Source organism: Gigantopelta aegis, chromosome 12 (genome assembly GCF_016097555.1).
Source record: "Gigantopelta aegis isolate Gae_Host chromosome 12, Gae_host_genome, whole genome shotgun sequence".
In the NCBI taxonomy this organism is placed as follows: domain Eukaryota; kingdom Metazoa; phylum Mollusca; class Gastropoda; order Neomphalida; family Peltospiridae; genus Gigantopelta; species Gigantopelta aegis.
The window spans coordinates 23,853,204-23,875,813 of record NC_054710.1 but is presented as its reverse complement, the minus strand read 5'-3'; the positions used below and the strand labels follow the sequence as shown (position 1 = coordinate 23,875,813).

At 39.4% G+C, this 22,610-nt stretch overlaps 1 protein-coding gene across 1 annotated transcript; it reads right to left on the bottom strand.

The window, feature by feature from the left end:
* Nucleotides 1-2,776: 2,776 nt before the first annotated feature.
* On the bottom strand, nt 2,777-21,022 carry LOC121386756. The gene is made up of 7 exons (XM_041517761.1): nt 20,509-21,022; nt 10,727-11,086; nt 8,039-8,119; nt 6,365-6,508; nt 5,401-5,463; nt 4,519-4,581; nt 2,777-3,103 (listed from the first exon to the last, which is right to left on the bottom strand). The coding sequence occupies exons 1-7, from the start codon at nt 20,567-20,569 to the stop codon at nt 2,793-2,795; spliced, it is 1,083 nt and encodes a 360-aa protein (XP_041373695.1). The 5' UTR covers nt 20,570-21,022; the 3' UTR covers nt 2,777-2,792.
* Nucleotides 21,023-22,610: the final 1,588 nt, after the last annotated feature.

Genomic DNA, 22,610 nt, shown 5'->3' with positions numbered 1-22,610 from the left:
AAAATGTCTGGGCATGTCTCAGGGAGACAATTTTGGTTGTATAGTTAATTTTCTTCTACAAGGATTATCGCCCCTTCCTGGATACTACCTGAAATCGCAAATCACAAAAATAAGTTGACCTAATATTATATGAATGAACGCAATGGATGAATGAATGAATGACTGCTTAACGACACCCCGGCACAAAAGAAACTCAAAAACGATCTGACACCGTACGAACGCCTCTTTCCTCGGATACGTGCACAATTACAAGAAAGTATTTGTAGCGAGTCAATAAAAAGCTACATATTCAAAGTGAGCAGAATTACATTATACACCTTCCTTAAAAGGGCAGACCCTAGTTTTTAAATACTAAGGAATATTTTTCACTGTTATAACCGGTTTTGATAATTGAAATCGTACAATACGTAGATTTAAATGGACACGCCCTAGTTGTTAACCATTACGCCATTGTTTTTCTCTATTAAACCCATTGTTTTCACAAATAAAATTGCACTTTACCTACATTTTATTATTTAGTATATACATTTCCATTCACCTGAAGTGTTTTTTGGTAATCCTGGTAATTCTGGTGTTTGTAATACTACGTAATGCATTTTTCGTATTTCTTAAAAACGCACACGCGTCTGAGAAAAACAACAACAACCGTTGAGCAGACAAGGTCTAATCTATTTTTAGAGGGGATCTTCCCGTTTCAACGTCACAGACGTTGGCATACCATGTGACCTTTATCATTTTGGTTCGGTGTGTTTTCTCTCGTGCACGGGGGTCGCGCAATCAACATCCGTTTGCTTGTTCATTTATGAGGGTTTTCTTCACAGTTCGTGAACATTTTCATTAACAATAAAGTTCAGACAAGTAAGTATCTCAATACAAAACGTTACAAACCCTTAAAACCAATAATTTAGCTAAGTCTTACGATATCTGGAGAGGGTATACAACCTTGGGGGTGGGGGTGGGGGGCACAAGCTATATTGTTACTACTACTACTACTACTACTACTACTACTACTACTACTACTACTACTACTACTACCACCGCCAACAACAATAATAAACGGTGCATCTAATTGCTAATAACAATAGATTAGGCACTAGAACCCGGTGCCGAATAGCAAATGTAGGCTAATTGCGGTTTATACAAAATACATAAAATGTATTGTTTCAAACACTGTAGTATAGTCAACATGGCCAGTGACGGACTATCACTGTCGTTTTATTTCGATTCAAGTATCATGATTGCTGCAGCAGCCACTTCCTCAACAGAAGCACCCCGTTGTTAAAGTAACTCCCTGTTCCAAACTCATTCCTTTCGCTGTCCAGGACAGAACAGTTGGAACATGTCCAGGAGAGGTGAAAGGAAAGGCACCCTTGGGTCTGTGTGCAGGTGGGATTTGTCCGTTGACGTAGGTCATTGCTGGTGCGTTCGAGCGGACGTCTCACCGGTGACATCCGAATACTAACTTTCAAAATTATTTCAAGTAATTGAGTCACGGGGATTCCCATGGTATTTATCGATATAAAACCTGCTTTTTCACTCTATTTTATAAAAAAAACGTGATCTAAGTGTGTTACAGTTTTGTAGATTAACCAAAATTAATTTGCGCGGGCTGAAACTAGGGCGTGCGACTTTAAATCATTTTATTGCTGAGATCATCCATTTGCGTACATCCAAAGTGTTTATAGTCATCCTGGTGTGTTTAATATCACAAAATGCATTTTTCATATTTTTAAACACGCACGGGCGTCTGAGAAGTAGTGGTTATTGGTTCGAGTTCTAATCTATTTTTAAGGGTATTTCACCGTGTGAAAGCCACATACTCTTATTTCACTGTGCTGTTAATTTAAACAAATGTGTTACAGGTTTGTACACTATCTAAACTTAGTGCCCATTAATTGTCACGAGTTGAAACTAGTGTCTGCGCCTTTAATAGCGTAATTTAATAGCGCACTGAAGCAAGATCGTTTATTGTAGATCGCAGCCATCTTGGGGTTAAATCAGTTAATAAAATTCGCATTACTGGTTTCTAAAATGGAACGTCTTAAAGGTTATTTTCGCAAGGTCTTCAACATCCTTCAAAACTGCCCACACCTGGAAGAGAACCGTCAGAAAGTTTGGACACAAGACACACTCCTCAATATCAAACTCTGGGGAGTTCTTGACGACCTCCGGAAGACGTCACATTTCGTCATCACATCCGGATTTATTTTATCTAATACGGCCAAATCTTGATTTAACGCAGAAGAAGAACAACAGGGTCTTCACTGTAGGATCCAGCGTATTTCCCTGGGAGCTTTTCGTTTTAAGAGGACAGTCACATATCCCGATTGATACAATCATGTTATGTTGTCTTAATGAGGACATCCACTGATTTCAATCATTAAGCCTTGTTTAGGCACAGGGTGGATCCTGGTATGTTCAGTTTGACCAGTTCGCCTCACTTGCCACTGTTGTTCTAAGACTGATTCAGCTGCATGAACCCGTCTTCCATGTATAAAAAAGGAATTCTAAAATAACCAGTAAAAGTATGAACTAATACCTCCGCTGAAGGAACCTGTACTCCAAGTCACTGCCGGATTTATAAGGGGGCAAATGGGGGCAATTGCCCCGGGCCCCCCTGCCAGAGAGGCCCCCTGACCAAGGACTTCTTTTATAAATTTGTTTTAATAATTATAAAATTAGTTCATTTTTTTATTTGTCCCGTTGCCCCGTGCCCCGTGCCCCCCCCCCCCCCCCCCCCCCCCCAAGGTTCTAACTCCTTGGGATACATGTCCTGCTTTCCAAGTTTGGTTTTACTTCTTGTTCTTCATTTTATTTTTATTCACTTGTGTATACATGTCAGACATATCTTCTGCCAACTCGTTGTCTTCTCGTTTTTCATTGGTCCGCATATCCTTGCCCTTATTATCCGCCACAGACTTCGTATCCTTTTTGACAACTGCATACATGGCGCTTATTTCCTCGTCTGTGAGTTTTTGAAGAGGGTCTCCTTTAGTTTTGCCGTGTTTATTGACGACTGAGTACATATCACCGACGTCTTCGGGTTTATCGTGTAATTCTTCATCACCATTTCCGAGTGTATAAATATCGTTGTCTATCATTACTGAAATGAAACACAAAACACATTAGTGCCTACATTTAAAGCTGTTTTGCATTTTCTTATAACCCTAGGCGCCATTTTACAAAGCGGTATTAGTGTTAAGATCACCTTAACTGCATACAGTAATTATGTACTTGGGTGACCTTAGCGCTATGACCACCTCGTAAAACGGGGCCCTGTTAACTAAAGAAAAGAAACACTACTATCCTGGTGTCATATGTTTTCGATACGATAAGCAAAACAAATAAAATATAATACAAAAATACTTCGTAGATACAATACTACTTTACCTTTCTCAAGTCACATTGGTTTATTATAAAAAACAGTGATAATTTCCCATGAACGCCAAGTTTTTCTCCAAAAAAACTAGCTGCTAAGTCGTACAGGTGTTTTCGCTATATTTTCACAAACGTCATATGTTTTCGATAGTTTCATTGGCTGTCTATTTTTGTCCTTGTTGTGGCAGTGAAGGGTCTATACTCCGTGCAATAATTTACATCAAACTCTTCATTTGAAAATAAAATCATAAAATGTTTGTAACTTGCAAAAAATATTGAATAATCTTCAGACCAATAGACAGTGTTCACTTAAAACATATTTACATTATGTTTTCGTCATAGGTTAATGTCTAATCCTCTTGTTATACGTATCAACGACACCAAAATTCAGATTGTCACCTTAAGTACTCTGACAGCAATACAGAACTATATATTTTCAAAAAATCGAATTCCACCAAACCACCTTTATTTGTAGTAAATGTAAATGCACATGTAAACATGCCCCCACCAGAAATTACCGAAACGAACATTGTTGTGAATGACATAAGAGGTAACCCAACCAGCCTTCCATAAATGTTATTGTTCAGTGTAATGATCACGTGGTATATCGTCTAACTTTGGCAGGTCAGATGTCATTGTTGCAGACAATAACATTGCTGGGATTTGTGATACCTGGATTTTGCTATGTGAGGCATTTCATTAGTACCAAAATACTGCATTACGAAAAACTGATAACATGCACACTATTTATGGTATTATAATTAAGACATAAAGTTGGCAGCTTGACTTGAAGCATTTTTAATATTGTGAGGAAAAAGACACTTCGTTGTTTATGTTCAGGCTGATAGTGACGTAATATCTCGCATAATCTCGCGATACATGCAGTTACAAACAAAGTATCGAAAACATATGTCGATCGAAATTGTATGACGGTACGATACTACTTTAGTGAACATTTTCAAATATAGGATCGGATGTCCAGTATTAAATCATTTATTAAACCAATCGTGGTGCACTAGTTTGGATGGGATAACACCGAGACAGAGGGTCGACTGAGGTGATTCAACCACACGACGCAGACACCCCAGGTAAGCACACTACCGAATGAGCTAGATCCAGCCCAAAACATGTGTACAGTACCTGGTTTTCTTCTGCGTTTGGGCGAATCTTTCGACATGAAATATAACTCGTTGTCCTCCATCACTGAAACATGAATAGCATTTCATTGCAAAGGCGTTCAACAAATCATAGAAACTAGAATAATGTTTTAGATGAACATAAACTAAACCAAATAAACGTATAAAAAAAAGTGTGCAAAAATACCAATACCACAATTAATATTCATATAGCATAAATGCATATCCATAATTTGTGATATATTTGAATGTTAATTACATTCCACTGAGACTGTGATCAGATTGCCAGATTTATAACAGAACAATTCGACAGAAGTATTTGATAATATTAAATATGTTGAATACTTAGTGGGTAAGAAATATGCAACAAAACGTCTACCCAGCGCATTGTAAAATCAGCCACCCAGTCAGCCAATCAGTCAGTCAGAAATGTCATCAGTTAGTGAGTCAGTCAGTCCATCAGTCAGAAAAACCGTCAGTTAATCAGCCAGTCAGGAAGTCCATCGGTCATTAATTCATTCAGTCAGTCAGTCAGAAACACCATCAGTCAGTCAGTCAGTCAGAAAATCCATCAGTCAGTCAGTCAGTCAGTCAGAAAGAGCACACGCTAGTCAGCCAGAAAGTAAATTCATCAGTGAATCAGTTAATCAGACAGAAAGTATCCCCGTCAATCAGTCAGTCAAAACGTCCATCAGTCAGTCAGTCAATCAGTCAGTTGTTGAATTAGTAACACAATGACGAAACCAATGGCTGCCTTGCCGAATAAACATATGAATAGATGAAAGTATACATTGCTAATTGTATGAAGAGATAAATACAATATGTACAAACTGCACTATAAAATAAACGTGGACCTTCAATATCATGTATTATATGCGCAATATACCTGGCTCTTTTCTTCCCTGTGTGTTGTTTTGTTCCGCGTAATTGTGTCCAATATTCTTATTATCTGAAACGAAATACAAATTTATAACGTATAATTTTGTACATAAACGTTCTCCGTTTGTTACCCGCATGACGTTGTTAGACAACAGTTTCGTGCTCAAATTCAAGTAATGTTCAAGCAAGCTATCCTGGACGCACTGGCCTTGACTATCAAAAATGATTGTCCAAAAACAACAACACAAAAACAACCGTTTGTTTTATTTAACACCACTTTATCACATTGATTAATTAATCATCGGCTACTGGATGTCAACCAGTTGATAATTCTGACACATGGCCATGCCAGGAAACCTGATACATATTTTTACGTATTTTCCCACAAACAGGAATGTACATACCACGGCATTTTACCAGCTATGGTGCACTGGTTGGAACGAGATGTGTGTCCACGACGGAGGTTACTGAATAGTAGTTAAAGTATTCGGCAGTAACGCATGGGATATGAACCCAGAATTAAGTTTATTACTATACTGCACATGAGATACTTAGCCCAGAGTCCGGACATGCCACAATTACCATAATGTATCCAAAACTTTCCAAAGGCCCCAAATCCAAATTTCCAAAACCATTTTTTTCTTTCAAACTACTTCAATCACTACAAAGCTTTTGATTGCGCCAAAGCTAAGGCGATAAATTCTATGCCCAAAATAAATATACCCAATATAAACGTGCTCAGATTAAATACAAATGAGACGTTATTTCACCTCAAAAACACTGAAATGTTACGCTTGAACTAGATTAAAATAATTTGAAATGCATTTGTGGATATCTACAACCTTTCATTGTGCTTAGCGGGGAAAGTCCAAAACTTAAGGTCCTTGGAAACACACTGATCAGTTGTTACAGAGGATAACCATAATTTTAGGAGATAAAAGATTCGTGCACTGAAAAAACTAAAATCATACCCATAGGTCCGTACTGTCTCGAGTTTATCCTTTTCTTGATGATATAAACGGCCACAACAATTACGACCAATACAATGACGGCTCCACACGCGGCGGAAACAGCCGGAATTAGTACCGGATTAGAACGAGAATCATCAGCCAACTCTGCATATAAAACGAAAATAAATCACAACTTTTGGAACAGTGACCGGTCCAACCGTATACACATATGTTTTAATACAAGTGTGGTGTTAAACATGCCTGATAAGCTTGTTCTGTATTTGTGTGAAATGTAAACCCTGAGAAAGACGAAAACGGAGAGAGAGAGAGAGAGAGAGAGAGAGAGAGAGAGAGAGAGAGAGAGAGAGAGAGAGAGAGAGAGAGAGAGAGAGAGAGAGAGAGAGAGACTCTGACTTTGTGTGTGTGTGTGTAATGTTTATTTCGTTTAACGAACCCGCTATAGCGCAATGTTTTATTAATCATTGGCTATTGAATGCCAAATATTTAGTAATTCTGACACTCTCTTATAGGAAACCCACTACATTATTTTTATTATCAGCAAGGGATTTTTATATGCACTTCACCACAAATGGGACGTCATATATTATGGCCATTGGTTCACTACTTGTAGGATACATATTGGATATATTGGTCCACCAGTATACGTATATGTTTTAACACCAGTCTACCGATTTATAAACCTGATTCTGGCCGTCCTTTCCCTCATTCTATATCTTAGTGACATGTAAAGTCAAAGAAGAAAGACGGGGCGTGAGAAAGAGAGAGAGAGAGAGAGAGAGAGAGAGAGAGAGAGAGAGAGAGAGAGAGAGAGAGAGATGGGGATAGGGAGGGGACAGGGATGGACAGAGGGGTATATAGAGACAGAAAGACACAGACATACATGTACACCAGACCCCGAGAGAGAAGAACGCGCGCGCGCGCGCGCGCGCGTGTGTGTGTGTGTGTGTGTGAGTCCGTGTTTATTGTGTGTGTGTTTATTTGCATGTCACAATTGTGAGTATTATACCGCTTGTTGACCAAATGTTAGTATAGTTTTCACACATTCAGTCATCTGATTTGTAGCAGTAACGCTGGCTGAAGCATCGTTTAAAATAGAAAACAATCAACCAAAGGAACATCGATGATGTATTATCACTAGAGAACGCCTTGTTTCATTAGGAGTAGTCGGTTACTTAATGAATCTGATGTTAAAAATGTTTGGCAGAAACAATAATGGCTATATATTACATATATGATATTATATAATGTGTAAATCATTCAGAAGTCTTCAATGTCTAAACCACATTTACAATAATCAGAAATAAAAATAAAGGGTGCCAATCGTTCAGTCTACTGAGATAAGCCCATACCTATTGTTCTAGGTGTAGATTGTTTAAAAAAAAAGTCATCACCGGTGAAACTAAAAAACGAATTGTGCGTTCAGTTCAAGGATCTACACATCTTCGTACATTATCCGCTACGTCTTTCGGTCTTTCAGTCTGTGTCTAACTGAATAACTGTTAATGTGACCGTTTGTCTGTGTGCCTGATGGTTGTTGTTTTTCAACTAAGTTTTCTTTTACACACACACACACACACACACACACACACACACACACACACACAGAGATAGATAGATAGACAGACAGACAGACAGATAAATAGTTATAATTAAAATTATGTATTATCGCCATACCACTTGTTGTAGAGGTACTGGAAATAGTTGTCACATTTTCAGAGTAAGGAGTCGTCCTATTTGCTGAATGATTAACATAATCTGCGAACAAAATCAAATAAGAATTATTGTTATATTAAAGCGACTGTCCCGAGTTTGGTACCAGTGTAAGATGCGTACTACTAACGGAGCCGTTTTAGCAATTAAAATGTCACAGTGTCTCTATACCAATTATGTTTCTGATGGTCGTAATGTCTAGTAGTTAAACTGTTTAGTTTTTTTTACTTTCTTAAATGCATTGGATATAAAGACACTCGTGTGTTTGTGTGGGCGTACGTGTGTGTGTGGGTGTACGTGTCTGTGTGTATGTACGTGTTTGTGTTTGTGTGTGCGCGTGGTTTACACCCCGTCGGAACAGACAAGTAATTCAAGGCGCCTTTTTGACTGAATTCAGGTGGTGCTTAATTAATTCCCAGGTGTATAGGTACATCTACGTGTGTATGTATATTGTTGTTTATGGGTGTGTCACTGCAAGTAAATAAACAGAAAGCGTCAGTTTCGTCGTTACAACAACGTTAAGTCAAGTTAAGGTGAAAGAGTTAAAGTTTGTTTTGTTTAACGACACCACTACAGCACAATGATATGTGTTTGTGCGCTCGCGTGTGCCTGTGTGCGTATATATGTGTAATTCTGTGTATGTATGTGTGTGTGCCTATGTGTGTCTGTATGTGCGTATGCATGTGTGTATGTACGTATGTACGTGTGTGTGAGAGCGCGCGTATGTACGTGTATGTATATGTGTGTATGTTTGTTTGTGTGTGTGCGTGTGTGCGTATGTCTGTCTGTATGCGTGTGTAAGTGTGTGTATGTGTGTGTGTTTGTGCGTGTGTCTGTGCTTATGTGTCTGTGGGTGCGTGTGTGTGCGTATGTATAAGTGTGTCTGTGTATGTATGTGTATGTGTTTGTGGGCGCGTGTATGTATGTGTGTGCGTATGTATGTGTGTGTCTGCGTATGTATGTGTGTATGTGCATATGTGTGTGTGTATGTGTGTATGCACGTATGTGCGTGCGTGTATATGTGTATGCGCGCATGTGCGTGCGTGTGTATGTGTGTGTGTGCGTGCGCGTAGGTATGCGTATGTGTGTGCGTATGTATGTGTGCGTATGTGTGTGTGTGTACGTGTGTGAGGCGTGTGTGTACGTATGTGTGTTTGTTTATGTGTGTTTGTGTATGTGTGTGCGTATGTGTGTGAGGTGTGTGTGTGTGCGTGTGTTTGTGTATGTATGTGTGTGTGCGTGTGTGTGGGTGTGTGTGTGGGGGGGGGGAGCGTGTTTGTGTATGTGTGTTGTGTGTGTGTGAGAGAGAGGTGTGTGTGTGTGTGCGTGGGTGTGTGTGTTTGTTTATGTGTGTTTGTGTATGTATGTGTGTATGCATGTGTGTGTTCACTTCCTTCATTCTGAAGGTCAGCATTCCTTGCGTGGCTTCACTCGCCAGTCTAGACGCCCATATTTAATGTTCTAGACACACGTCTGGACCTGGTTTAATGGAACAATTATAACGCCACTTATGGATCGCTAGCCATGGTATCATACCTAACATAAACTGCAATGTTTGCGAACAATGAATCGGTTACACCGAAAACCGACAGCACAGTGATGGTCGTACTTCGTAACACCTTTCCACCAGGCGTAACTGTTGTTCGCTATCACAAGCTGAGCGTGTGCGCGGTATTTCAACATGCCTGTAGCATTCATCTTACATTTCGCCGTCCCATTAGAAGAGAACGCATATTTCGAGATCGATCAATTTGAACAGGAATATTGCATGCGTTTGTTCATTAAAATTAAACATAAAACACGACAGTCTCCACCCCACCCTTAGTTACCTATAACTCCCGTATTCTGACTGTAAGCTGAGTACAGTTAATAGTATTAATTTGCAAATCCGTTTCAGTATTGTCATAATATTATTATAGTTTAGTACTAACGAACAATCACTTTTGCTTGACATGCTATGATTTCATAATTTATATAGTCTGTGAAAAAATGGACAGTCATGTTAATCATTAATTAAAAAAAAGAGTAAAACATATATATCAAAAGTGTCGCATGCACGTTATGCGCTGTTTCCTAAAACTGCCACTGGTACATCAAAGGCCGCGGTATGTGCTATCCTGTCTATGGGATGGTGTATATACAAGATCCATTGCTGCTAATCGAAAATAGTAGCCCATGAAGTGGCGATTGCGGGTTTCCTCCCTCAATATCTGTGTGGTCCGTAACCATATGGCCGACGCCATATAACCGTAAATAAAATGTGCTGAGTGCGTCGTTTAATAAAACATTTCCTCTTTTTCCCCTAAAACTGCCAAACAGAATGGCACTGTTTCATCTCACGTTCTAGCCAGTGCAACACAACTGGAATATCGAAGCCGTGGCATGTGCTACCCTGTCTGAGGGATGGTTTATACAAAAATATTCCTTGTTGCTGATGGAAAATGTAGCAGGTTTGTTCTCTAAGACTATATGTCAACATTACCTAATGCTTGACATCCAATTGCTGATTAGTAATAAATCAATGTGGTCTAGTGGTGTCGTTAACCAAACAAACTTGATTTTACTCATTTGTAGTAAAGTTCGTGAGTTGTTTCGATAACAGTAGCAGACCCGTACGAACCGTATGATATATAAAAAGGCACATATACTTACTGAGGTAAACGACGTTACTCGTAAGAAGTATGTTGTCATTTACACTGACAGAACTACAGACCCAATGTGCTTCCACGATTGCTGTAAATGACTTGATTGTTACGCTGTAGATCTTCGTGTTCGCGTGAATTGCATCACACTCACACTGATATTCTTGTGTTGTGTTGTAATATATTGCACATTCAAATGGTTTTGTTTGAATATTAGACTTATACGCACGTCGTTTACAAATCGTTTTATTATTCCGCACAAATGTTATGGCTTCATCTGCTCGATTTTCCCCTTTGACGGTACACACAAGGGTAAATGTACGGCCATACTCTGTGCTCGATAAATTCGTTGATAGTTCAAGTACTTCAACTGAAAAATACGAAACATCAATAATTTTATTTTGAAATCATATTCAAGTACAATTCAGGCTCTTTCTGCCTGAAACAAACTGTCATCATTAGAGATGTATGCACGTGTGTATAGTGTCATCAACTATGTATGGCAAGTCACTTACACAATCCCATAATAGTAACAACCCTATTAAAGAATCGGCGCGTGTGCTTGGGTGGGTGAGTGTTGGGGTCCTAAAACCCCTCTGCTCAAAGCTATTGAAAAAAATTATTCACTTAGAAGCAGGACTGGAACTTCCTAGAAACTTTGCTCGCCATAGTCTAGACCGCCTCCCCACCGGCATAAATTCCTACACATACGCCTGAAGCCAATCGGTTACGTGGTAAACCGTTACATATTCTGAAGATTTCCTTACCAAGTACCAAAAATTGTTCTTTAATTAAATGCAATGAAACATTTTTATTATGTATTTTATTTTGCTTAAACGTACAGTATCAGAGGGATATATTGTCATTAAAATGTAAGCTAAATACAATTTTGAGTTGAATGAATATGTTACACAAATGTAATTCATGTAACTGGTTGGTGGTTCTCGTGAATTAAAGTTTGCGAAAAAAAAATGACGGTTCGCGTGAAATATTATGCAATACATGTGACAATTCAAAAATAGCATGGCCTAGTCAACAGCCAGCATAACTGACATGCGTGCAAACGGAAGGGCGGTTAAACGTTATTTGTATAACGGAATACAATTAATGATAAAGAAATGATCGAATTTTAGAAACAAACAAACAATTAAACATTAAAAAATAACCTTTACAAAACAATGTCTTTAACAATAAAGACCACTTCACAAACATCACTATTATCTGAAATAAATCCGATGGAGATATTCGAGCATAATGAGGTGGCCTGAACACTTCCCACCATGTTTTCCCCACCATTCTACCTACAATATTAGTTGTAATCTATGTAAAAATGTGCAGTGATTTGTTTGGAATCCCATATCATAGGCGGCGGAACGTTTTGAATATTGGGGGAGGGGGTCAACCTGCCTTGGATGAGTGCGCGAAGCGCACGAGCTACTTAGGGTTGTCCGGAAAACTCCCCGGAAAATGTTTAAATTTAGATGGCCTGAAATGCGATTTCCTGGCACGTAATTCATAGAATGAGTCATTTTAAAACCGAGTTTCGACTTGTTTTCCCTTGCAATTTATAGTTGAGTGCTCTTTAAATAATTTATTTTTAAAATAATGTAACTAGCCGACGGAACAGATACTATATTGGGGACCCACGTCGTATGAGGTATTGGAACATGATTCATTAAAGAAATTTGCGTGGGAAAGTGTGTTGTATTTGGTGAGAGTATCACGTGATTTAAACATGGCCTCGCATAGTATTTTGACGTCACTGGCTCAATAATATTCGAATCCACTGCACAGACAGGCATATCATTTCACAGTCCAGCGCCTTAACCTCTCGGCTACTGTGATTTTCACAAAAGAATGGAAGCACAATAATTGTTAAGCGTAGATGACAATATTATGTGCTGTGAAACATTCGGTTCGAAACCAGTGTAGTTTTTGTATTAGAGTTCATTAATTGTTTAAGTTGCAACAGGCCTAATGGCGCATTCAGGAACTAATAGCTCGCCAGCAGAAACGTCGACCCAGTAAATATAATATTTAAAAACACAACGTGTGATAATTTTGGCAGGATCTGAATGTTCTGCATACTTGCATGTCATTTGACAGTGCAACACCTAAACCACTCGGCCATCGTGATAAACCCGTCTATAACTAATAATTCACCTAAAGCTTCCAAAGAATGATATCCTCCTTTCATTTGCTGATGTAAATTCCTCTGCAACCACTGATAGAGAAAGGGAGTTGGTGATACTCTTATGAGCATGAATCATGAGGAGTTTGTTGAGTCGATCCTGGCTCATTGTGCTTCTCATTCAAGTATTCAATCCCCTCAAGACGGAAAACGGCCTCTGCTGTAGCAGTAGTTACAGAGATAGTAAAATATATTTGTAATAGAGTTGTTACTTCACTGAGCAGTTTCTTTCTAACTTGGGTCGAATTCAATGCACTGGCAATTGTTCTCATTGATCCCGCATGTTTAATGTCGTCATTAGACATCTGAATGAATTGAGGAAGGAACTTAAGTTGGGTTTTCAGTTTAGTCATGTCAGTGTCTTTGGTATACAACTTGACTCAATCTGGGATTTCCGCGGACGTCCCGTTGGCTGTTCCTAGGAGCATGTTTTCCATATCACAAACTATGTGATAGTAATTTTGATCAAATCTTGCCTCCAGCAGGTTGATCAGACGTTCCAACGTTTCGATGTACTCTTGTGTGTGCAGCTGCTTAGGACTGTCAAACTTGTGTGCATCCTGAGCATCATCATACCTTTTTGGTCGCTTTGGATATCGAATACAGTTGCCTCTTTGACCGTGTCATTGTAGAGATGGTCAAACTCGAACTCTTCTTGGTGCAGTTTCTGGTAGTACTGTCGCACAGATTTGCAAGCTAAATGTGCTTCTTTGTAAGCTATGTGAAAGCTTTTCTGCTGCACTGAACACAAGATGGGAAACACAAACTTAACAGGCATATTTAACATTTAGGTGTATACTAGTATTTTAAAATAAATTGTATAAAATTGATATAGATATGAATACAAAAACAGATCTTGTCATACATAATAATATACCATAATTAAGTAACAGAAGCTATAGAATTATTGGGGGACCAACCCCACCCACCCCCCCCCCCCCCCCCAAAAAAAAAAACACAACAAAAAACAACAACAACAAAAACAAAAAACAAACAACAACAACAACAACAAACCTCCATCCCCCGCTTCCGCCACCTATGCATATAGCTCTTTGATAGTATTCAAGCAAATATGAATACACTTTATTATCTAGATTCGGAAAGTTTTGTCTAACTCGGGCAAAAATTCAGCATCCCGATGTACGCCTATAAGCCTTGGTACAATATGATACTAAACAGGTTCAACACCAAAGTCAGTTTTTAAACTTTTATGCTTAAATGATTATTATGTAGTGGCACGCGTTATGAAGCACATGATCCAGTAATTTCAACAACATAGATATAACGGAAATGCAAATAGTCTTACCTGCAAAAACGTGAAGTGTACTCCAAACAACGAATACCAACAAAACAAGATTAGTGAAATTCATGTTATTGTTGGGGTTTTTTTGTGGGTTGTTTTTAAACAGATTTTATTCTCTGTACCTCAATAAACAGGACAAGACAACTGATACGACACTATAGCAACCCTTCCCAACTGTTTGTTAAAACTCATCAACAAATCTGAGTTACAAGACGAATCAAACCCATGGTATTCTTAACAATATTTGTATCAATGAGTTATCGAATAACTTCAGCATTATGTCCTACGAGTTGTTGCTGGACTACTGAACTATGTTTGTATGTAGCAGGTCGCTGTATTACCACACATAACAAACTGTGTGTATATAATTTTATCTCCTATAATACGAAACATGGTCTCTGACCTACAAAGTGAAAAAAAAACGAAAAGAAAAAGCATAGATGTTTTCGTCATACGGTGAAGACGCCGTGTTGCGTTGCTAGTTATTATGCTGTACACAAAGAGGCTTTTTTAGTGAAGAAAGGTCGGTGAATGGTGTGCGACGTGAGTCGTCAATAGGGCGTATACCACCAAATCAAATCGCATAGACGACATTACTAACATCCGTGTGCTACAACTGATACATGTGTTTTGCTGGGAGTTTTTGGCCATGGATATAAACACTGTCACACCCCACCTTTAAAGTAAATATTAAAAACAAAATCGGGAGTTTAAGCCGCTAGTTTCACACATCAGAACAGGAAGCGCCTTTGACTTCCCTAGTTCCGCACAAAATATTTCGTCCTATTTTTGGTAAAAACCCGGACGATTCATGCATAGCATAATAACAGCTGATACTAGTTTAAATTGAATTACACGAGTTTGCTGGTCAAATGAAACAATATTTTATGGCAATTCATGTCACATTTAAAATTAATGGCAGGATTGGTAGTATTAACTTCGAACTTTGACCCGGTAAGATGCTTCACGACAAAACCAAATCCGGTCCGCGCCTGATATGAGTGTGCGTTCATTTAATTAGTATATCAGTGTGAGTTGTTCGGAGTATAAGTAAATTCGGACACGAGCATGCATGTCGGGGTGGGTGGGAATGGCAGATGGAACTGCACATCACAACCCCTACTGCTTGAGGAAATTCTATTCGGGCACCACGTATCAGAATGACCAAATCTTTGACATCCAATAACGGATATTTAATTAATTAGTGTCCTCTTGTGGGGTCTACTCTAGGATACTCCTAGTGACAACGCAGCAAGGATCTGTTATATACACTTTCCCATAAACGGAGCAGTACATACCAAATATGTTGATGCCAATCGTGTGGCATTGGATTTGGCGGGGAGAAGAAGAAACAAAACTCGTGTCCATGGATAGGGATCGATCCTGCGACCACCGCACTTCAGGCAAGTGCTCTACCTCTGATCTACACCCCACAAAGTCATGTACAAATCTGAGATCCGTGATTCCACAGACTAACAAAGATATCGTTGCCAGAGGCTCGCATAATAAAAATTGTATTCCTAATATATCATATTGACGATAGCGAAAAACACCTCTCTCTCTCTCTCTCTCTCTCTCTCTCTCTCTCTCTCTCTCTCTCTCTCTCTCTCTCTCTCTCTCTCTCTCTCTCTCTCTCAAACATAAATTTGACTGTGTCGAGAATTAATAAATCAATGTGCTCTGCTATTGTCGTTAAACAAAGCAAACTTTAAATTTAAATTTAATTGTAAGGAAATGGTAGAAGATTGATCAACTGAGATAGATAAAAATTAAACTTAGAAGCAGTATAACGATGCGTGTAACAATACGAGTTCTCACACATGACTTTAGTTCAATCACGCTATTTAAAACTACATTCCCTGGAATATTTTTATTATTTAAGCATATAGAATAGACAATCCAATTACGTTTGGTGCATAATATTATATGACGCCGCACTCCGCATTGGTTTCACTACGCTGGCTTATCCAGGTCAAAAACAAAGCCATGATTTTGAGTGCGAGTGCGAATAATTTTTACATGCTCATATACCACTATAGTTTCGAGCATGTCCGTCCCGGGGCCTGTCTCTGGATAGCCAGGGCTTGTCCCGGGACAGAAAAAAATTAAGTGGACAATTTTGAAATTTACATCCAAAAATTAAATAGTGGACCTTTAAAATTTTGATGCGCATCTCTAATATAATTAATAAAGAAAATTCTACTCATTAAATTTGGTCGCTAGATTAGATCGGGTGGTCAAATTAGATAAGATGGGGTGGGGGTGGGGTTGGGGGTGGAGGGGGGGAGTGTGTGGGGGGTCGAGTTGAAAATGGGCAGAATTTTGACTGCTCGGTCGAATATTTATATAATTTGGAGCATTTTAGAAGGACAGTCCAAAAATAAATAAGAGAAAGAAGAGAGGATCGGACTATTTAATAATATTAAAAAAAGAAAGTAATTTCGACATAACCTTTTGAACGAAGGTCTAAAAGTTTAAAGTCCGATCTATATGTCCACGTGAGTGGCCTCGTTAAGGCTGTTAGGGTGCACATCTTGTAGGGACGATGTGGGTTGCATCCCGTCAAGAAAACCCCTAGATTGACAGTCAGTAGACATTGAAGGTGTAGTGCTGTGCTGAAATACAGATCTTGAGAAGCCGGATCCGTCTGAACGAGAGAGAGAATCAGACTAGGGTATAGTCCAGTCGTCATAGGTTGGTATAGTGGTGCGGACGGGCCCGACTCCAGAGGATACAAGATGGTGTCTCTATAAAGCAAGGTAAAGTCTAGAAAAAGAGTAATAGGGGCCGACCTCGCTTCCTATTTCTTCTTAGAGTGGGGCGGTCAATATTCCAGTGCTGCTAGGACAGGCTCTGACATGTAGAAACTAAACGCGAACAACCGTGGCGTTCTGCAGAATGGCCGTCATACGAGTCACGAAAAAAGAAAGTCAACATAGTCAGACAGAGAAATGACGTGGAGGCAAGGAATCTCGCTAAAAAAGAATCCGACCTGGTGGTGCAGACTGTCGAAACGAGAAGCGTTCCAGCGTTCAATCAGTTCCAATGGCCGCATACATCCCAGTAGAAAACTTCACTTCGCTGATAAAAACAACAAAAGTGAAGGATCCCCAAGTCGAGCCGCGAAAGCACGTGCAGTGTGTACAAACACGTCTTACCGCGACGAGCTCCAGACTGAGAACATGATTTTGAAAGTGGAACACTTTTGACGGGCTCGTACCGATCTCGGTTTTCATTGGCTTGCCACAAGTATAGAATTCCCCAACAAGAGATCACGTGAGATTTCTCAATTTTTGACAAATTTAACTGTCTTGATTGAGGGGTCGTCTCATATCTCCAAAACATATTTATATCCATAGAGGTATGGTACAACGCCTTTCCAGGGGTCGGTGAGTGGGGGATTTGCCTTGAAATTTTGACAGTGGCCAGCTGTTGGCATACGCATTACATGTAAGGGTGTGTTACTAATTACGTAACGCTCTAGGGGTAGAGGAAGATGGTACTGTGTTCGATTTACGTAACATTTTTCAAGACTACATGCTATTTTTATTCATTACTTAAGCCTAAAAAGGTGGGGGGGGGGGGGGGGGTAAATGCGCGGTCAGTCTAGGATCGATCCCTATCGGCGGGTATACAAAATGACCATGGTATGTGATATCCTGTCTGTTGGATGGTACATATAAACAATCCCTTGCTAAAAAAAAATGTAGCGGGTTTCCAAGGCGCGTGTGCAGGGATTTCAGCGGGGTTTCAATTTTTGTTAAGCTTGGGCAAGTAAGGGTTTCGACCTCCAATACCCTCCCCCTGCACATGCACCCGATTCCTCTCTAAGATTATATGTCAAAATTACCAACTGTTAGACATCCAACAGCAGATGGAAGGAAGGATAGGATATGTTTTATTTAACGACGCACTCAACACATTTTATTTACGGTTATATGGGGTCGGATGATTATTAAATCAATATGCTTTATCTTTGATGTCGTTAAACAACCCTCCCCAATCCCCAACTTTGCCCTTTCCAAACGAAATAATATTTATTTGAATTTGTCGATTTTAACACGTAAAATTAAGAAGTGAAAACGTTCATTGTCTACTTTAGTATATTTTATTTTAAAAATATACAGATGATTAATGTGTTACTAGTATACAAACTAAATTTTAAAAGTTCTACTAACACTTTATAAAATATCAATTCTGAAATAGGAAGGTATGACTGTCGATAATACGTTGTCAAGATCAAACCGGTTTTAACTACAGCGCAAGATGTCTCTTTTAATTTTTTGAGTCGAACCCTATAATTTGAAATCGGCAAACGCACGTGTTAAATGAAACTGACAACAGGCTGTCGTTTGTGCTTTGTCGAGCTATGGCCGCACAGGCGACGAATCAAGCGTATACGTTTGACGATATCCGTTCATAGCGAACATACACGACTTTTTAAAAAGTGCATTTGAGCTTGTATTTCACATTTGTACATGATGTTATACTATGGTAACCAGATAATGTAACTTTAACTTAAAATATTAACCGACAGTATTACACAGTGGCACGCGATATAAGACGCAATAAACCTAGTATTGTATATAATATGTTTATCTCATGTATTGAACACCCTACTTTATGGTCTCCATCAGAGCACCACATTTCTAAGGATTTCGTAAAATAATTTGAAACGCAGCTACAGTGTTAACGTTTTGTCTTATCGCTTTAAACAGTTGTCAACAACACCCTTCATATAGAGCATATATCTCCACTTCTTGCACAATCACCCAGGACTGTACCACCTGACAGGAGGACGGCGGAATTACTGAAGCATTAAGACCGGAATTTTAATCCAGTTTCATTTATATTCATTCATGTATTTAAACTTATTTTCTTGCTTATATCCAATTGAAGTTCAAACACGCTGTCATGGACACACACCTTAGCCTTCAGGGCTGTCTGTCGAGGACAGTGGGTTAGTGGTTAATTGTTGGTGAAGTCGGTGCTCTGGTCTTACACACACCCATTGACTCGTTAAACTTGGTCTGGGTGGAAGCCGGTAATTTCATTTATACTTATTTTCCTGCTTATATCCAATTAAGGTCCAAGCACGCTGTCCTGGGCAAACACATCAGCTACTTGGACTGTCTGACAGTGGGTTATTGGTTATTTGTTGGTTAGAGAGAAGTCGGTATAGTGGCCCTACACTTGCCCACTAAGTCGTTAAAACTCACTATGGGTGAGAGCCAGTACCGGGCTGCGAACCCAGTACCTACCAGCCTAATGTTTGATGACTTAACCACTACACCACCGAGGCCGGTTGGGGGTCTTAATAATTTGGTGTTTAAAGACAAATGTGTGGTGTATACATGACCGACCACAGCGACGTAGTGCCTAATTCATTTATCTTAAGACTGGTGAGCTCAGTACCAGCTTCCACCCACACTCAGTGAGTATTTGCGGCCCCCGTAGACGCGAGTAAACCGTAACAACAACTTACTTCTCACCAACAACTGTGATGTAACCGTTATTAACTCATATCCGGGTCAGTCAGAGCAGACATATTTATTCGTTTTGTGTGCGTTCGCATGCGCGTGTTTTTCATGTGCGTGCATAGCCACATTCCGTCCCGTAAACAAAAGTGTAAAGTTTATTTTGTTTAACGACACCACTAAAGCATGTTGATTACTTAATCATCGGCTATTGGATGTCAAACATTTGATAATTCTTACACGTAGTCATCAGAGGAAACCCGCTACATGTTTTCTTATGCAGTAAGGGGTTTTTGTATGCATTTCCCCACAGGCAGGAAAGCACATACCACGGCCTTTGACCAGTTGTGGTGCATTGGTTGGAACAAGACAAAACTCAATCAGTTGAATGAACCCACCGAGGTGGTTCGATCCTGCGACACAAGCACCTCAAGCGAACACTTAACTGACTGAGCTAATTCCCGCCCCGTCTCGTAAACAAATGTGGAATAGAAAGAAGAAAGAAATGTTTTATTTAACGACGCACTCAACACATTTTATTTACGGTTATATGGCGTCAGACATATGGTTAAGGACCACACATATATTGAGAGAGGAAACCCGCTGTCGCCACTTCATAGGCTACTCTTTTCGATTAGCAGCAAGGGATCTGTTATATGCACCAGCCCACAGACAGGATAGTACATACCACGGCCTTTGTTAGACCAGTTGTGAAGCACTGTCTGGAACGAGACTGAGTAGAAATCTCGAACTAGTATGTTTTACTCTTTTGTCCAATAATTTCTATAACATACCTATGACTGTAATACAAATAGTCTTACCTGCGAAAACGTGAAATGTACTCCAAACAACGAATACCAACAAAACAAGAGTCCAATTCATTTTTGTGTTGTTGTTTGTTTTTTTGTGTTTTTTTAAACACAACAAATATTTATTTCTGTACCTCAAGAAACAGAACAAGGCAACTGATACGAAACTGCAGCACACTGTTCACACTGTTTATCAACACATCTGAGTCACACGACGAATCAAACCCATGGTATTTTTAACAATATTTGTATCATTGAGTTATCGAATAACTTCAGCATTATGTCCTACGAGTTGTTGCTGGACTACTGAACTATGTTTGTATGTAGCGGGTCGCTGTAATATCACACACAACACACTGAGTATATCGTATATATAATTTTATCTCCTATATTAAGCAACCTGGTTTCTGACCTACAAACTGACGAACGAACAAAAACATATTTTCGTCATAATGTAAAGACTCCGCGTTGCGTTACGAGTTATTATGCTGTACACAGAGGCTTTTTAGCAAAGAAAGGTTTGTCAATGGTGTGCGACGTGATTCGTCTATAGGGTGTATACCACCAAATCAAATCGCATAGGCGGCATTAATAACATCCGTGTGCTAAAACTGCTACACATATCACTCATTTTCAATAGAGGTTGTTGTTGGGTTTTTTTACCATGGATATAAATACTATCACTCTTCATCATTAAAATAAATCTGAAAAATAAAATTCGGGGCGTAACCCGCTAGTTTTACACATAGCTGTCCAAAATACTGCACCGAAAATGTCGTCCTATTTTCAGCAGGATCCCGCAAGTTTCAAGTATAGCCTAATAGTAGCTGATATAGTGATGCACTGAGTATATATAATTGTATCTCCTGTACCAAGCAACCTGGTTTCTGACCTACAAACTGAAGAACGAAAACGACGCCACATGTGGTCATTCTGACACTACGTTTTAGAGGAAACCCGCTGTCGCCACATAGGCTACTCTTTTTTACGACAGGCAGCAAGGGATCTTTTATTTGCGCTTCCCACAGGCAGGATAGCACAAACCATGGCCTTTGTTGAACCAGTTATGGATCACTGGTCGGTGCAAGTGGTTTACACCTACCCATTGAGCCTTGCGGACCACTCACTCAGGGTTTGGAGTCGGTATCTGGATTAAAAATCCCATGCCTCGACTGGGATCCGAACCCAGTACCTACCAGCCTGTAGACCGATGGCCTGCCACGACGCCACCGAGGCCGGTTTTTTAGCGAAGAAAGAAATGTCAATGGTGTGTGACGTCAGTCGTCTATTGAGTGTATACCACGAAGCGCGAGTGCGAATAATTTTTACATGCTCATATACCACTAGAGTTTCGAGTTAGTCCGTCCCGGGGCCTGTCTCTGGATAGCCAGTGGCTTGCTCTGGGACAGAACAAAAAAAATTGAGGGGATAATTTTGAAATTTACATCCAAAAATAAAATAGTGGGCCTTTAAAATTTTGATGCGCATCTCTAATTAATATAATTACTAAAGAAAATTCTACTCATTAAATTTGGTCGCTAGATTAGATCGGGCGGTCAAAAAGAAATTAGATAGATAACCACCATATACCACCAAATCAAATAACACAGACGACATTAGTAATATCCCTGTGCTACAACTGATACACGTATCATTAATGTTCAAAAGAGGGTAGGGCTGGGGGTGGGTAGGGGGGGGGTTCGTTTTTTATTTTCATTGGCTTTTTTGTTTGCTTGTTTTTTTTTTTGTTTGGTTGGGGGATTTTTTTTTTTTTTTTTTTTTTGGGGGGGGGGGGGGGAGGTTGCTATGGATATAAACACTATCTCACCTCATCCTTAAAGTAAATCTGAAAAACATTAGAGTTTAAGCCGGTAGTTTCACACATAACAGGAAGCGCCTTTCAGTAGTCTAGTTCCACACAAACTATTTCATCCTATTTTTAGAAAAAACCACGGACGATTCATGCCTAGCCTAATAACAGATGGTACACTGATACTAGTTCAAACTGAATTACACGAGTTTGCTGGCTAGACGAAACGACATTTTCTGGCAAGTCCTGTCACATTTATAACTAATGGCTGGATTGGTAGTATTAATTTAACTATTAACAGTCA